The sequence below is a fragment of the Chrysemys picta genome, chromosome 25 (assembly GCF_011386835.1).
Source record: "Chrysemys picta bellii isolate R12L10 chromosome 25, ASM1138683v2, whole genome shotgun sequence".
NCBI classification, from domain to species: Eukaryota; Metazoa; Chordata; order Testudines; family Emydidae; genus Chrysemys; species Chrysemys picta.
The window spans coordinates 13,484,933-13,503,171 of NC_088815.1; the positions used below are offsets into that span (position 1 = coordinate 13,484,933).

An 18,239-nucleotide genomic window follows, 5' to 3' on the forward strand; every position below is an offset into this window, starting at 1 on the left:
CAGCAGGGGAGGTTAGGCCAGATCTCCCATTAGCTGAGCCTGCGTGCACGGCTTGTTCAAATTAAAGGCTATTTTTGCCAGCCAGTCACTGCTGCCTGTAGCCCACAATTGGGGCTGGTGCCCTTTTAAATACCGGCAACTAAAAAAACCCCAGTGGCTAGTTCCCTGTTTATGCTGCACAGGTAGGGGCTGGTTTAGCTGCCCCCACCCTGCAGCAGAGCCATGGGGGGGAAGAGGGGAGAGACTTTTCTGCCCACAAGGCTCAAAGCAGGAGGAGAGAAGTGTATTTTCCCCTCTCAATCTGCACGCAACACTGGGCTAGGAATGCCCCAGCACAGGCAAACCACAGGTATAAGGACTCTACCTGCATGCGGTGGGGGGGGGGGGGGTAGGACCAACCCTGCCCCATACTTGGGGCCCCATCTAACCCTGCTCCATGAGGCCCCAGAGCAGGGTCTGGACCCGCTGCCATGGCCCAGCTAGCCTGTGCTAAGCCAAGGGCTGGGTGTGCCTGCCCCCGTTGACCAGCTGCTTTGCCAGGAAGGGGCTAGCACGAGTTAGGGGCTTGTTCTGTAGCTGCTCCGTGCTTCCCAAGCTGCCAGGAGTCAGTGGCCGCCCCGTGGAACCAGGCTGCTGTAGAAAGAACTGGAGGCAGAAATACATCTGCAGCAGCTGTGGGGGCAAACCCTGCACAGGAAACATACAGCCAGCAAGGGCTGCTTCCAGCTCAGCCGTGCGTTGTGGGGTGCACGCTCATTGACAGGGAGGGGCTGGGAGAGAAACTTCTGTGCACCTCAGGAAGTCGAGTCAAACCTACAAGCGGATGATCTCAGATCCCACTTTAGGGGGGGGGGGCAAGGGGGGAGAAAAGGAGGCTTTGAGTGTCAATTTAAGGACCTAATTAGCACTTGGCTTGTGCTCCTTCCTCCACACCCTGAAACCAGACAAAATCCTGTTTCGCTGCAGACTAGGCAGGAGGCTGCACCAGCCAGGCGCTCACATGGCATTTTGCAACAGGCCAGCCCTTAATTGCTGCTTGTTTAAGCCTCTTTGTCAATTTACAGAAGTGGTGGCGCCTCGCAGCCAGAAAGCCGCAGTGTTTTGCAAAGAGTGAGAACAGGGCTGGCTCCTGGAAGCTGCGTTAAGAACACAACTACATCCTGATCCGATCACCGAGTACAGGACATGCTGCTCTGATGCAACATGCAGAGACCGGGAAGTGTCACAGCTGGGGGGGGGAGGAAAAATGCAAGAGGAAGTGATATTTAGATTTCAGAAAATTTATTGCAAGTTCATCGTACAAGAATATATAGAATCAGACTCTTTTAGTGGCTTGAGTGCAAAGAAAAAAATTGCAATCTTGAGTTTATAAATATAAGACATTCTGTCCATTGAAAAATAAAGAGTTCATTTGCAACTGTCCTTTTCAGTCCTCACATCTTCCATCCACAACACAAAGCAGATGCAAAAAAATAAAAATCCAGTCTCTTCCCCACCCTGCCACATTAAGTCCTTGGCAAAAACGTGGCCATGCCCGCTCCCGCTGCAGAGAAAGGGAGCGGAGGGAACGCCAGTCCCTTGCCATGGATCAGTGGCATCCACGCCCCACGCAGTCAGAGAAACACGTCGTGCCTTGCGTACAGGATTCAAGCGCTCCTCACATCCAAGGAGCGAGTCGCCTTGATTCAGTCATTCCCCCAAGCGCATCTCCTGCCAGCCTGCTCCAGCGAGCTGCTCCTTTAACGGTCTCGACGCAGTCACAGCCCCTTTGCTATGGCCAGTCGCCCGGCGCACCTCCCTTTCCACGCACACCATCGCTGCCGGCCCATGCTCGCTCCTCTCCGGTACTCCTTAGCTTTGATTTTGATGGGGTGGTTTTTTATTTTTTAAAATGTTGTTTTTTTTGGTTAAAAAAACAGGAATTCAGCACAAAACGAGAAGGCGGTGCCCAGCTCAACGCTCCAGCAGCGGGACGTAGGGGACCCACTGGTTATTGCCACGGCTTTCTTCACAGTAACTGGCCACTTCCTCCAGCCCTTGGCTCTTCCAGGAATCAGTGTGGGGATTCTGGTGGGAGAGAACACAGATCCAACCGTTAGCAACAAACACAAACTTCCTGGACGTCACCCCAGCCCATTCACGAGACATATTTGAGCGGTGACCCACACCACTGGCTGTTCGGGAATACACACACATCACTGAAGCAACTTGGCTCAGCCCCAGGTCACGTGGCTGCCAATTTTAGCCCTGCATCAGCACCACTGCACAATACAAGCGCTCCCCTACAGGCGGTGGAATTGGCTCCCAGGTGATGGACACCCACCCTGCTCGGCAACCTCTGGCACCCAGCAACACAGGTAGGGTGACCGCACAGCAAATGTGAAAAACCGGGACAAGGGGTGGTGGTGGTGGGGATAATAGGAGCCTATATAAGAAAAAGGCCCCAAAATCGGGACTGTCCCTATAAAATCAGGACATCTGGTCACCCGAACCACCGGGGACTCACCGTCACTAAGATGCAGTGCAGGTCCCGGGGTTCGCTGTTGTCCTCCGAGCTCTCCCCGAGGACCTTGGCCAGCCGCTGCATGCCGGACACCCGCAGGATGTTGATGTCGTTGTCGCAGCAGAAGGCCTGGATGAGGGTGAAGTGGATTTGCAAGGCGATGTCACCCTCGTCTTCTTCATCAATGGCGAGGAGGCAAAGCACCACGCTATCTGGATCCCTGCAGGCAAGGGGAAGAAGCAGACGGGTCAGGATATGGGGGAGACAGACCCCACAAACGGTCCATCTAAGGAAATGAGTCTCATACACCCCCCCAGCTGTTCCTGAACCACCACCAATGCCAGAGCTTGTTCTCTCGCATCTTTCACACCCAGATCCCTCCCTCCGCAGCAGCTCCAACAAGGCACAACCCTCCCCCCCCCCTCTTTCCACCAGCCACGTCAGCTGATCAGACCGGCACACGCCGGGGCCAGAGATACTCACACATTCATCAGCTTGGCCGACTCATAGACGCCGACTGTCAGGCAGGCTTGCCTCTGAGCCGCCACCAGCAGCTGTTCCACCGCCTCGCTCACCGTCTGCATCCTGGGGAGAGAGGGGGGCAGAACCGAATTAAGACCGGGCGGCTCGGGAAAGGCCCGCGGGCGGAGAGACCTGAAGGAGGGTTTGGGGCATCCGCACGCCCCGGCTTTGCAAAGGAGGGAGCCACTTACTTTTTGGCGGTGTTGTCGCAAGCAACGAGCTCTTCCAGGGTCATGGTGCAATTATAATCCACAATGGCTTGAAGTCGGGAGGGAGAAGCGGCCACCCTTAGCTCCCCCGCAGCCCCCCAGAAGGCAGGAACCGTGCAATAATCCACTGGAGGAACCAGGCTGGCTCAGTCTTCCCCGCGAGGTCAGAAACGCCACCTGCGAGTCAATCCGGTGCCACTCCGAATCAAACACCCCGGCTCCCCGAAACAGTCTTAGAGACAGCACCCGCTGAAGGCGCCTTTTATTGCCTTGCCGAAGGGGGCGTGGCCTCTCCTTTCCCATTGGTTCTTCGGCCACAAAGGAAAAAAACCCGGTGCCCGCTGATTGGTTCTCGCTCTGGGGAAAATAGCAAGTGGCCCCCACGTGGGGCGGGGAAGTTTTGCAAGGGTTGGATTTGCTTAAAAAAAAAAACAACACGAGAGAGAGAGAGAGAGTTTCGATTGAAATTTCCCAGCAGTTTTTGTTCCTGTGCTGGGCAGAGGCATGGGATTTCCACAGAGCTCTGGGCTTGCAGCCGAGGGGGCAGGTCTGCAAGCTGTTTTGTCCAGGGGAAAACAAACCTAGGCGAGATCCCTCGCTGGAGAATTTGGATGGGCTATTTTGAGAGGAAATAAATATCCCAAGTGTTTGAATTCAAATGCATGCCCATGGAAATCCCCCCCACCCCCCGCCATCCTTCCCCGGGCTTGCTCTGCAGCTGTTCGGGGGCAAAAATCACCTCCAGGCGAGGATGCATTTTGCAAAGGAAAAGCAGGGACGTTTTATGCAAAGGGAGAGTCGTTATTCTCTTCCACTCCGGAGCAAATTCCGAGCTGCTGGAGTCGAGTGTGTGTGTGTGTGTAGGACTGAGCTCTGGGGCTGCAAACAGCAAACTTGTCCAGTGCATTCCCTGCTCTGCAAGGGTCCTTTGCCTCCCCTCTCCCCCATTTGAGCAGGGCGATACCCGTTCCACCTCGTAGGCAGAAAACGAACAGCACCCAGCTGTGTGTTGTGTTGTGTAGGCGGCGGAGGGGAAAGGATGAGTTAATCATGAGATTTTTCGAGCCCGTCATGGTTTCTGCAGCTTGCAAAAACGTTGTGACTCGTTTCACAACAACCCCTGCAGCGTGCATCATGTTTCCTTGGCTGGGACCTTTCTAGGTTGTCCTCTCTTTTCCCCCTCTGCAGCGCGGCTCAGACCCCAGGTGCGGGGCTGTGCAGACAGACGTTATTGGCGCTGCCAGCCGCAGACCAGGCTCGCTTCGGGCTCGCGCTCACGATGGGCGCCGCTTGGGTGGCAAGATTTATTTCAGGCAGAGAATGAACCAACCTCCAAATCCCTCACAAACCCGGGAACTCAAACAAGACACCGTGTACTTTCCCGAGCAGCGGAGCTGCCAGGAGACTTGCAGGGAGCGCTGCTGGCCTTGGGGGGGGTTGCGAGGTTCGCATAACATTCCGCTCTGCAAAGCAGGTGGGAGGTCGGGCTCGGAGCCTGAACTTTTGCAGAGGTAAAAGGTCCCCGGTGCAAAACAGCGCATGTTGCAATAGGCTCGAGGCTAACTGGGGGGAGATTAGCCCCAGCTGGATTTGCAAAAAAACTCAGAAAGTGCACAGGGCAGGTGGGCGCGTCCCCTGGCTCCAAGGACCGCCCGGGGGTTGCAATGAATGACATTGATGTGGTGCTGGGAGGGGGGGGGCGCTGGGGGCCTGGGGTTCAGGCTGCAGAGGGGCGAGTTTCTCCCACCTCTGACCCTTCCTGCCTGGGGCGCCCGGGGGTGGCTGCTCGGCGCCCTGCGGTTGGGTGTTGTCATTGCAAACCGGGCCGGGCGCTGAGCAAACCCGCCGGGCCGCTGACTTCGCGCCCAGCAGTGCCAGGCCTGCAGCTGCCACACCACCCGGCGGAGGGAGCTCGCGACGGGCAAGGCCGCCACCTAGCGGGCACGGCGCGCAGAGCAGGCTGGCGGATCGGCTTGGGACTAGTGCAAACAGCTCTGGGGGGTTGCGCCCCCCCAGCCCCCTCCTTTGATCTCAGTGGGAGTTCCGTGGGCATCGGCCCAGATCCCCCAGGCTGGGGAGGTACCCAGGCTCTGGGCCTGAGAGACAGCTGGGATGGGAACTCTAGAGGTCTGACAGAGGGATAGCAGGGTGTGTAGGGGGATGGATGGGTAGACGGATGGGTGTGGAGGGATAGATAGAGGGGTGCGTATGGAGATCAATGGATGGTTATGCACGGGTGCGTATGGAGATCAATGGATGGATGCATAGACAGAGGGGTGTCTATGGGGATCAATGGGTGCGGATGGGGTGATGGATGGATAGAGGGGTGTGTATAGGGATAGATAGATGGGTGTATATGGAGATCAATGGATGGATGCATAGACAGAGGGGTGTCTATGGGGATCAATGGGTGCGGATGGGGTGATGGATGGATAGAGGGGTGTGTATAGGGATAGATAGTGGGGTGCATGTGGGGCTGGATGGATAGACAGTGGGAAGTGTATGGGGATGGATAGATAAGGTATCTAAACACCGTGATAGATCCAGACTCCGTAGTAACCCTATTGCTGCAATTATAACAATAAGTTAATCACATGTAGTAGCCCTTCCATGGGGCTTTTATTCTGAAAGTGCCTTCAGACATTGACTCATCAACCCCTCCCTCGGTGGGGTATAGGGTGACCAGATATCCCGATTTTATAGGGACCGTCCCGATATTTGGGGTTTTGTCTTATGTAGGCGCCTATTACCCCCCACCCCCATCCCGATTTTTCCCACTTCCTGTCTGGTCACCCTAGTGCTGCCCCCGGGGAAGCTGAGGCGGTGAGATCCTGGGCAGGGGTGAGTGACCCTCGCTGAATGCTGTAGCGTTTTGGGTCATGTGAATAAGGAGGTTGCAAAGATAGGAGCTAACAGCAGGTCCCGAGGGACTCACGCTGGCCATCCCCGGCCCTGCAGACAGCCCCGCTGGTAGGCCGGGCTGTAGTGGGCGTAGGGGGAGTCACCCTCCGTCCTGGCTCGGGGATGGCTACCCCTGCTGATGAGCCATGCTCCTCGTTAGCAACCTTCCTCTGCTTTCCTTGCGGGATCGTGGCACTTCAAAGTGACTTTCCTGAGCCAGGCCTGGTGCTGGACAGACACAGAGTACTGCCGTCCCCAAGCGTCCCAAAATCTGGAGTCGTCCCCCACCCCCTCCAAATCACGAGATTGACTTAAAAAATCACAAGATCCTTTTCGTTTGGCTCCTGGTCTGCGAGCCTGCAGGGGCCACGCGTTTGAGTTTTTTTCTGCCACGGGGTGGGCTACAAAGGTCCGAGCTGAGACGCTCAGGCGATAGCTATCGAAACGCTCCCCCCTGCCCCGAGCATGACAAACCTTTGCGTAGCTAAGGGGTGATTCGATCACAGTCTGCGAGTACCAACCCAGGGAACAAACCTTTGCTAATGGGCTTCCCCCCAGCAGACAATGGTGTAGCAAGGTCACATGACTGTCAGGTGACGCTGGATAGTCTCGGACTGGACATAAGACGTGCATCTCGTACCGGGAGCGTAGCCATCAGAGCAATTTGTGAAGCGTCCATCGCTGGCCACTTTAAAATCCAGCCTGGCTGTTTTCCTAAAAGATCTGCTCTGGTTCCAACAGGAATTATTTGGGGGCGGTTGCAGGTGTGGGCGGGCGAGGTTCTGTGCCCTGCGATGTGCAGGAGCTCAGACTAGGTGATCATGCCGGTCCTTCCTAACCCTGGGATCTGTGCATCTCTGAGTCTTCATGCCCCAGCTCTATTAAGCGGCGAAGGCTCCGGGCCGTGTTCCAGTTAAAACCTCCTGTTGTTTCCATGCACTGTTAGTTTGCCACGCGTCTCCCCGTGTCGGTCCCCCCCGACAGCGCCATCCTCTGCAGTGGGGGGCTGGATGCCCGGGTAGGGCATGTCACCGGGATGGAACTGTGGTTGGTTGCTGCCACCTGCTGACCCAGCGTGGTGACAGCTCACAGACTCACGGCAAGATAAGGGGACAGAAAGTGGGTGCTGATTTTGGGAGTGCAACTTGAGACCTCTGGAAGGGGCCTGGTTTTCAGAGGTGCCCCTCTTCAAGGTGTCTTGAGGTGAGAGCTCCAGAACTGAGGGACTTGGCCTCCCCTTTGCTCTCTGTGCAGCTCTCTTCTGTGTAGGTTTGGGTACTGCACGGCTTGCCGTATGGCAGGGCCTTCCCCCGCTGTGCAATGGGGCAGCTCTGGTGGTGGAACAAGCGAAGGGCTTGGCTCGAGCCGTGTTCGTCGGGCTGTATTATCTAGTTAATACGAGCCGCCGGCAGGCAGCGACCCACCGAAACCGCCTCTACTTGCACGCCCCAGGCGGATCCGATTTCCCTCTCTGCTCGGCTTGTTTTTAAGGCCCGGCCTCCCCATCCTGTTGTTCTCCGTTCCCTCCGGCTGCAGTCAGAGAACGTTCTGTGTCGGCCCAGGGTAGGAGCAGGGCAGCCTGCCAGCTCCATGCTCGCTGCCACAGGCCAGCCGCGCTCTGGTTTGGCCAGCGCAGTGTTTTTCTTTAAGCTGATCGGGATTTATCCTGCAGTAAACTCGGCCCGGGAGTTGCAGAGAGGCAGCAGTCTGAGCCCAGAGACGGGGCTGGGGACGCAGTTTGCAGCTGGCATGTTTCTGGGGCTGCAGGAAGTGCGTGTGTCTGATGTCAGCCGGAGGTTCCCCAAGATGCCAGGGGCGCAGCGTGGCCCCGTGGCGAGGGCCCAGCGTTGGGTGCAGAGGGATGGCGGGGGCGGGGTAGTGGTGGGTGCAGGCATGCTGCACCGTGCCCGTGGACACTGGGACGTCAGCGCATGCAGCTGCTATCAACAGCCAGGTGGGGACCACGTGAGCAGGGGACTTTGCCCGCGGCACAGCCGGCAGGAGGCACTCAGCCCTCCCTGGGAGGTGCCATCTGGCGCCAGAGCCCAGTTCCTGCAAGGAGGCAGCTCTGGGGAGCCGCTTCCCCAGGCTTGGGGGGGCTGCGACAGACCCTGATCCCCCAAACCCTTAGCTCTTCCCAGGCCTCGGCCTGGCTCCCACCAGCCCTGCCTGGGGCCCGCTCTGCAGGGCCTGCTCCCCTGGTGCCGGAGCCCCGGTGCTTCCTGGGTGGGGCGCTCAGGGGACATCTGGGGCTCCTACCTGGTTGCCAGGGTGACAGAGTTTCCATTCACCTGCTTTCCCCGTGGGAGGCTGCAGGGCTTGGTCTGGGCAGCCAGATGGGGCTGGAGGCAGCTGGTGTGATAGCAAAGCTGTGGGAGGAGGTAATTACTGACAGACACCCCCAGCTCCAGCCACGTCCTCTCCGGGTCAGGACAGAGGCCGGAGCACGTCACCCCTCTCTCTATCCCTGTCCAGCCCCCCCCCATTTACCTCTTCATATACACCCCACCCTCTCTCTAGCCCCCACCGTTCTTGCTATCTCTGATCACTGCAGTACCCCCAGAAACCTTGCCCTCGCCTTCAGGAGATCACGCATGCAAAAGCCCCGGAGCTTTGCCAGCCACGGTGCAAGCAGAGCCGGCGTGAATGTGCCTGGCTGGCAGGTGAAGGTGGGCTGGACCGCAGGACAGCCCTTGCCCAGCTCAGCCGGGGGGCAGCCCAGGGCTGGCTCCGCTCTAGGTGCAGGTGGGGCTTGGCGAGGGAAGGGGAGTCCTGGAACCTGTCAGTTCCCTGCGTCAGTTCCTGGCTTGCCCAGAGCGGCAAACACCTTAGAGCCAGCGGCCCCCGGAGGTTAACAGAGGGGACTTCGGAGCCATCTGGGAACATCTGGGGGACCGGAGCCAGGCTGGCTGACCCCAGCTGCGGATCCAGCCCCGGGGCCCTTCACTTGGCTTTGGTCCAGCTGCAGGGGTTGATTAGCAGCATGTGTGTCTGGGTGAGTGGCAGCTGGTGCTGTCTGAGTGACCCCATTGTGCCGGGCATGTGTCGGTCCCAGCTGCAGTGTGTGCGGGGCCAGGTGATGTGTGGGGCATGTGGGGGAAGCCCCCCCCTTCTACCCTGCCCTCCTCTTGACCCCCGCCCAGGTTTTCTAGGCAACCGGCTGTGCTGTGGCTGCTTCATTCTTGTTCTTAATCCCTGGACTTGAGGTGCCTGCCGGAAACACATGTCTCTGGGCTGCCAGGTGGCACCCATGTGGGCTGCTAGGGCCCGGGACTGAGGGGCTGAGCTGGGGAATGGTTAGGGAGGTGGGGGGGCAGGCAGTGTGTACTTGCATGCACGTGGGTGGGTGGGTGAGCGTGCACACTTGCGTGCACGGTTGGCGTGGGCACTTGCTGAGTAGGCACGCGTGTGTGTTACGTGCACTCAGGGCTGTGTGCACATTGGGTGGGCAGCTGAGTGTGGGGTGCACGGGTGGCAGCAAGTGTATGTGTTGCGGGCCCTCACGCGTGTGTGTGTGTGTGTGCTCAGGTGGGCGTGAGTGTTGTCCGTGTGTATGGGCGTATGTGTTGTTTGTGGGTAAGGGTGCAGCTGTGTGTGTTGTGTCTGCTCTTGCGGGTGGCTGGCCATCCATTCCTGGATGGACACGTGTTACCTGTCTGCAGATCCTGGCATCAGGGAACGTCTCCACCTGGGAGTCTGACCCTGGCTCCCCACTGGCTGCCCGGCTCAGTGCTGAGATGAGCACAAAGGATGAGCAGCTGCAGTGGCCATCCTGCCGAGGAGTCGTCACAGGCCAGCCAGACCCCACACAGATCCTATTCCTATTCACCAGCTCAGCGCGGTTCCTAGCAGCCAGACCCCGCGGGCACCAGCTCACCCTTCTGACAGTGACCTCGGGCTGGGAGATCAGGCCCGGCCCATTTAGCTGGTGTTACAGGAAGAGGAGTTTGGCACAAACAGATGCTAGGCCCGGGAGGAACTTGTGTCTGCCACCCCACAACCCGGAGTGAAAGGCCACCTGGCCACTCGGCCAAGCGGGGCGCAGGAAAGAAACAAGCCGCTCCCAGCAGGCTGCCCCCATCTTGACCCCAGGTGGATCGTGACTTTCAGCCCCGTGCTGTTGCTTTCATCTGTGGAACTCACTGCCACAGGGGTTGAGCCAGGCAAACAGCCCTGGAGAAGCGGGGTCCTTGGTGGGGGGCCAGGATGTTGGCAGCTGTGGGCTCTCGGTGCTCACCAATCAGGGTGTGAGATGGGGGCGGGCAGGGCTCAGGAAGGAACCACCCCCCGCCCATCAGCATATAGAGCTGCAGAATTAGGGGCTTTATGGGGAGGCGAGCGTTGGAGATGGGATTCCAGGCCAGATTGGCTGGAGAAGGGATTGGCAGCAGCTGCATGAACCAGTTACCTCTTGCTATGGAGACAGACAGCGTCATCCCCCCCCATCCACCTGAGCCCTTTGCTCTGAGCCAGGTCTCCCACCCTGGGGGAGGGAGGGGGCGCTGGGGTCACGTGGCCGGCCATGCTTGCTGCCATGTGCCAGAAGGGACAAAGAAGCACATGGGCTCCACGGGCAGCTACAGGTAGCTATTAGCTACACGCAGCTGCTCACTCCCCAGTGCTTCCCAGCAGCGTGGCAGGAGTGTGAGCAGCTGGGGGGAAAGGGGGGGGGCTGCCGGGCTGGGTGTGTGCGTCCAGCACGGACACGAGGCACAGACGTGCTCCATTGTGTGGGAAGCACCTGCCCACAAAGCACAGGTTATGAGCCGTGGGTATTTATAGGTGCCTGGGGGAGGTGGCAGAGCTGGTTCACTGGTTACATGTATGTGTGTGTGGTGTGCAAGGGGAGAGCATGTGGTGGAGGATGGGGGGGGGCTTGCAAGTGTGCAAGGGCGCGCTGTGTGAGGGTTTGGAGTGTGCAGGTGAGAAAGTGCGAGAATGGGAGGACTGAGGGTGGGAGGATTGTAGATGTGTTTCTGCAGCGTGTGGGATGTGTGTCTGGAGGGTGTGCTGATGGTGCATAGCCTGAGTGCGAGGGGCTGTGCTGGGCCAGGCTGCACGGGGTGAGTATGTGCGGTGTGGTGGTGCACAGCGTGAGCGTGTGAGGGACGTGCCAGGGGATGGTGCACACCTTGAGTGTGCAAGGGGGTGTGGTGTGAGTGTGGCAGGAAGGCACGTCGTTTTGACTGTTATATTTATTTCATTTACACATCACAAAGGTCCCCGCTGGTTAATATGGGGCCCGTTTTAGAGCCAATTTTCTGACTGCAGCTCCACCTTAAAGTCTCTTCTTGTAACCACGTCTCTCCCTCTCGGTCTCTGCTCCGCTCTCACAGCCACCGGCTCCTCCACATGCGCCTTCTCCACAGCACATCACGCTATGCCCCCATCTCCGAGTGCACACCCTGCCATTCATAAAGCTGTCCCATGGCCGGGCAAGCAGATGAATCCTGGGCCCAGAAGAACACATGGAATGGAAAAACCCCGGCACTTTTAAAAAGAATAGAGCTGAGGGGTTTTCCAGGTTCTCAGACTTATGTGCTTCAATTTTGACTTTGGTTTCCAAGGGAAAGGGACTTTCTGACTCATAAGAACATAAGAGCTCCTGTACTGGGTCAGACCCATGCTCCATCGAGCCCAGTTTCCTGTTTCCTAGAGCGGCTGGTCAGAGCTTCCTGGGGAATGCACAGAATAGGGCAATTCTGGAGCCATCCACCCCTGAGTTCCCCTCCTGATTTCGGGCAGTCAGAGGTTTAGGGTCATCCCCCCCTTGGCTAGTAGCCATTGATGGAGCACTTGTTTGAACCCTGTTATACTTTAACCATCACAATATCCCACTGACAAATGGGAAAAGACATCCCGATTATGGTGAGGGTGAGGATCAATTGTTCTCTATGTCCACCGAGAACAGGACAAGAAGTAACTGGTTTATTTTGCCGCAAGGGAGATTTAGGTTAGCTCTGAAGAAAATCTTTCTAGCTAGAAGGCTAGTCAAGCATTAGGGAGGTTGTGGAATCGCCGTCATTGGAGGATTTTAAGCCCAGGTTGGACAAACACCCGTCAGGGATGGTCTAGGTTTCCTTGGTCCTGCCTCAGCGCCGGTGGCTGGATTTGATGATGTTTTGAGGTCCCTTCCAGCCCGGCATGTCTATGATTCTGTTCTGTGACGTGGATGCAAATCATTTCCATCTCGTTGCAAGGGCAGCCGGGGAAATGGACCAATCAGTGCAAACCCCCAGCATAGCAACGTTGACACCCCCAGAGTGCTGGCGAATTCCCCCCGCGGTGGAGCCTGCCCGGGATTTTTAAAAGCAGCAGCTGGTCTCTTGTGTTTTGCGAGAGCTGATTGGGACCCACGTGTCCAAGCTTCTCACCCTAAGCTTTCCAAGTGGGTCTGAAATCCAGCAGAACTGTCGTCTCGCTCCCCTGGCTGTCGACTGTGGAACGGGCCAGCGCCCCAGGTGGCATTTTCAGCACATGTCAAAGTTTCAGTTGTTTGTATTAGAGCTGGGTGGAGAGGCCCCGATTGGGACCAGGGTCCCGGTGTGCCCGGCCCTACACAGATCCATGGTAAGAGACAGTTCCTGCCCTGAGGAGTTTGTGATCTAACTAGCCAAGACAGACAAAGCGCGGGAGGAAAGGATGGATTATTAATCCAGTTCCAAGCAGGGAAGCTGAGACAAAGAGACTTGGCCAAAGTCAAGTAACCAGAAAGGGAACCCAGCTATCCCATAGCCATAGCCGGAGCCACCCTCTCTGCGTTCAGTTCAGCTTTGCACAAAGAACAGTCTGCCTGCAGCAGGGGGCTGGCTCAGTTCTAGTTCCCGACTGCATCTGACAGAAAGCGTCCGCATTTCTTCCAGAAAAGACGGGCCGGTTCCACACCTCATCCAGACCCTGCTGAGCCGAACAACCATTGTTCAGAGAGGAACTGAAAATCTCATTCACGGCTCGCATGGCAGCTTGGTAAAGGGCTGGAGGCCGATCTCAGTTACCCCGGTGCAAAGCCGGAGTCACCCCCGTGACCCCCCCCCAGAGGGAGTCATTAGTGCAATTGCATTGTTATGAAATATCCATGATCAGAATCCTGAGCCGTTGTTTCCTGGTTTGTGGTTACTTCGGGCAATCACAAGTTTATAAGCAGAAATTGCTCAAGGCCTCAACATAAAAATCTCACTTTGTGCCCGTGCTGCTCCTGGGTTCGTTGGATCAACCCCTCACTCCTCACGGCAGCACCAAGCACTAAGTATTTTAATCTCAACTAACATTCCCACCGCATTCAGTTCAAATAAGTCTTCAAAATTTACATGGATTCTCACCTTTCCTCCATGGCCGATATCATCCAGCCCGGTGTAGTCGATAGGTTTTCGAATGTACCTTACAGGACGCTCCATGTTCGCCGGCACTATAATTTTATGAGTTCTTGATGTGGTCTTACTGGTTGTCAAAATACCTGTCTCTCTGCGAGCCGCTTTCTCTTTATGGATGTCCACAGCCTTAACTCTTTGCTGACTGTGGACATCCACGGGGGGAGGCATAGCTCAGTGGTTTGGCCTGCTAAACCCAGGGTTGTGAGTTCAATCCTTGAGGGGGCCATTTAGGGATCTGGGGCAAAAATCTGTCTGGGGATTGGTCCTGCTTTGAGCAGGGGTTTGGACTAGAATCTCCTGAGATCCCTTCCAACCCTGATCTTCTATGAGTCCAGTCTAACTGAGATTAGCCTCTGGCCCGAAAGGGAGCCAATCAACATGGCTGTCTGTGGATTCCATTTCAAACCCAGACGGGCACAGCCAGCTGTGAGACCACTGGGAACAACCTGCAGCTGCCTTGGGAGGATCACGCGGAGGACCTTGGGCAGCAGGCCAGGAACTTCAGCGAGTCCTTGGAACATTGGGACAATCCAACTCCTGCCAGTCAGTTGAAAACCAGACACACCGAGCGAGGCACGGTGCAGTATTGCTGATCACTTGTGTTTTTAACTCTGATTTAAAGGGAGGGACGGACGGACGTGTCTCCTGGGATGGTTTATTGGTCTATATAAGATCAGGTTTTTGGTGCTAGATGCAGCAATGAGGATAAAGACAACAGAGCCTGATTCTTTTCTCACTGGCTTTGTGACTGCGTTGGCTTCAGGGAAGTTACCCTGGCTTTACTCCGAGGAGGGGGGTGAGACTGGAATCAAGGTGTCTCATGCAAAGGCCGTGGGGGCAGCTCGGCTGAGGGGTTGGAATTTCAGAAACGATCACTCCAAAATGTGCCTAAAATGAATAGGCATTTAAGGCTGGAGTTGGGTGCCCAGATCCCCCGGGTGCTGAGTAGCGAATTCCTTTAGGCGCCTTTGAGACTAGATTTAGGGATTGAGAGAAGTAGGCTGATTTTAAAAGGTGCTGCTCACCACGATTTCACTGAGGTCGCTTCTAAAGGACCTCCCCAGATCCAGCCACTTATTCAGGTGCCCAAATATGGACTTAGAAAAATATCACCACCGTCACTTTTCAGTCCTTGTGTCTTTTTCTTTCCAGGGTGAAAGCCTGGGACAGCGGCATCTGCTCCATACCCCGTCTCCTGGCTGTATCTGCAGTTATTTTGATTGCTCAGAACCTGGCAGGCAAGGATAAAATCATGACTCCAATCAATTACACTTGAAATAAATATTTATGACTTATTATTTTTTGGCAGGGAAGAGTAAAAAGCCTGTCCCCGGCTCGTTAAAGGAAATTAGTTGTTGATTAGTATTTAGATTAGCACATGGAGCGGAGTTTAATGAAGAGCAGTCATTTCAAATGTTGCAGTTTCTGTGCGTGTATGGAAAGCTCATCTAAAATATGGGCTCGTGGGGAGGCAGGAGGCCAAACAAACCAGAGCTATTGGGTCTGGTTCTCCGTTGACCTGCCCCGTGGGTGGGTATTTACACTATTGCAAAACGGAGGTGACACGCTGCCAGTGAGCCAGTTTGCACTAATATAAGTGACTACACCAGGTGCAAGGACATTGAGAAGGAGGCCCAATCTAGCTAGCGATCCCCAGTGTTTTCGGATTTCTGGGAGCCAAATTGAGACACCGTTCAGGGTTTGGGGGGGATTGTCCCGTTTTGACCCCCACAACCCTCTCTCCTGGTTGAAGCAGAACATTTCCCGCATTAAGCTTGCTGCATTAAAGTAGAATCAGTTACTATGAGGGAACGAAAATACAATTCAAACTGAGTGTGCAAGCATAGCCGCAAAGCAGTATTTCACTTGTGCAAAGTCACAACTCCACGTGTTTCTCCTGGGCGGTGTGACGAAGTGGGGGATGTTCTTAATGTTTTCTCTGAATACTGTGTGGGTGCCTCGGTTTCCCCTATGCATTGCTTAAGTATCTAGGTGGTGGGATAAGGGGGTGTGATTGTTGCAGAGCCCTAGAGGGCCAGTGTGATGGTGTCTGCACAGAGAATGGCCAACGCCCTGTCTCCTGGTAACTGATGGCCTGGGCCCCTCCCCTGCGAAGGTGCCAACTGAAGGTGTTGGAGAACAAAGAGATCAGGTGATCTCCTGGCCCGGGAAGGAGACAAAGGCCAGAGGAGGGGCTGGAGAGTTTCAGTTTGGAGCTGGCTGGGGAAATGGAGGGGGGCCAGATGGGGCTCTGGCCTCCCTGGCCCCAAGATGGACCTGACTGAGGGGTCCTGTTGTCTGTACCTACAAGCTCGGTTTTGGACTGTTTTCCTGTCATCTAATAAACCTTCTGTCTTACTGGCTGGCAGAGAGTCAGGTCTGACTGCGGAATTGGGGTGCAGGCCCACTGGCTGCCCCAGGATCCCCGCCTGTGCGGACTCGCTGCGGGAAGCGCACGGAGGGGCAGGGGAGGCTGAATGCTCCGAGGCCAGACCCAGGAAGGTCGAAGCGGCCTAAGCTTCTTGCCCTGAAGACAGTCTGCTCAGAGAGAGAGGAGGCTCCCCCAGAGTCTGGCTGGCTTCATATGGAGCAGCTCCAGAGCATTGCCTGGTGACTCCATGACAGGTGGTCACGCTCATGGGTTTTTTTATGACTCTCACCCTCTGTGTGTCATTAACCCCCCACTTCCGCCGGGAACGCCATGCCCAGGAGGAGTGGAGTTGTAATTTGAGAAGGAATTCAGAAAGCCACAACCGGCCGCATCGCACGAGCATTAAAATGGGATTGGGTTATCGTATCGGTAGCGGAGTCTCACATGATTAAAAATGAAACTTGAGCACAGGCCAGAAATTGCAGGATTATCAAATAAATAAATCAAAATAAAATTACCCCCCACCCCCCCGAAAGACTCCGCAACAGCCATGACTGATGAAGACACTGAGGGTTGGTCCAAGACAGAAGTGAAAGTCTTTGTCCGTTTCAAGACACTTGGCAGGCCCAGCACCATTTTCTACAATACTCAAGGGGAGGGCGAACGTCTGCTTTTCATGAGCGTTGCAGAGCTGATTTTAGTGCTAGTCACGGCGAATACAAAGATACTTCAAGACATATCGCTATGGAGAAACGTGCGAGCGGTGCCAAGGCTGCGACAGTCAAAACCATGGGCAACTTTGTTCCCATCTGCTGGGTCAAAACTGAGTGATAACATAACCAAAGCTGCAGTCTGATTTACAGAATGTCTTTTGGAGCATAACGTCCCTTGTGCTAGCAGCGATCGTGTTAGTCCTGTGTTTAAACCAATGCTCCCAGACTCCCAAATTGCCAAGAGCTATGGATGGGCTTCCACAAAAGTGACCCCTGTTATACAAGGGACAATCGCACCTAAAGCACTTGCAAATGAACATCGTGTGATTGACGGCCTTGAATGATATTTTCCTTTGGATGCTAGTTTGGACGAGGTCGGGAAGTATTTTCCATTCTTGGTTACATGCAAACACCCAGAAACATACAGTCTCACAGCTACGGAGTTTATAGATATGGTTACTTTGCACATCAAATAAATCTCAGGATTGTTTCGGAGGGAACCAACCGTGTGCTATCAAAACACAACGTTGCCTGGAATAAACGTTCCACATATTTGGCAGATAATGCTGCAGACATGTCCGGTAAGCACCACAGTGTATTATCTCGAATGAGAACTAAGCGAACAATGAACCAAGGCGCGTATGCCCCTGCCATCTCGTGCACTTAATGGCAGAGCACGCGTTGAAAATCATTGGCGAGGAAAGTTGAGGGTTCGATCATTGACATTTACGGTCACTGTCAGGGAAGTGTCAAAATGGTAGCCTCGCTGAATAAATACACGGCATTTTGCAATGCCAGCCTGAAGATCATTGTGAAGCGTGTGGAAATGCCCTGGTGGGCGTTGGGGAGATTTGAACGTACCTTGGCTACTTGGGATATGCGGGACTCCTCCTTTGTCAGTACCTTGGATGAGGAAGAGCAGAGAGCTGCTGCAGGACCACGGGAACATTGGTGAGCATCTAGGGTCCTTTGATGCAGGTGCATTTATTGTTTTGCCTGCAGTGTGGCCCATGATTAACAGGTTCACTGTACTTCTCCAAACCGAATCACTGGAGATCCGCCTTTGGCCCCAGCGATGATGATGCTATACAGAGATATGTGGGCAACGCTCTGGCATAGCTGCACGTGAAAATGTTAGAACTAAATGACAAGGGCTCTTCTGGGCAGTGGCTGGCATCTGAAGTGGTTATATGGGCTTTGGGACACGTAACTCGGCAAGAAAGGAAAACACGATCCATCCAAGCCCATATCAAACATTCTTGGTTGAAGCTGTGCAGTTATTTTTGCAAAGCACTAGGTTACATGACAAAGATGGCAATGTTGTTAGAAGACCCTGAATTTAAGAGCCTGGCTTTTGTGAATCCAACCAGTCGTTTATCAGCATCTTTCTGCGAAATAGAGGTGATAACTGATCGATTTCCTGATGTGATCAGTGCGCACCACATTTCCGAATTTAGAATGCTCAGATCTGTGATGCACTTCTGGAATATGCACTATGAGAACAGATGAATTTTGGCATAAAATATCTCCAGTGAATGACTTAGTAAATGGCCAGGCAAGATTCTCTGTGATTCCAGAACATGTAAAATTCCTGTTTGATCCCCCACAACCATGCTGTATTCAGCATTGGATGGGAAATAATAACTGACA

At 55.1% G+C, this 18,239-nt stretch overlaps 1 protein-coding gene across 1 annotated transcript; it reads right to left on the reverse strand.

Moving 5' to 3' along the window:
- Window positions 1-1,264: 1,264 nt before the first annotated feature.
- On the reverse strand, window positions 1,265-4,415 carry GADD45B (growth arrest and DNA damage inducible beta). Its single transcript, XM_005278922.5, has 4 exons — window positions 3,217-4,415; window positions 2,987-3,088; window positions 2,507-2,723; window positions 1,265-2,067 (listed from the first exon to the last, which is right to left on the reverse strand). Exons 1-4 carry the CDS (start codon window positions 3,258-3,260, stop codon window positions 1,954-1,956), a joined length of 477 nt encoding a protein of 158 aa, XP_005278979.1. The 5' UTR covers window positions 3,261-4,415; the 3' UTR covers window positions 1,265-1,953.
- Between the last annotated feature and the right edge of the window lie 13,824 nt (window positions 4,416-18,239).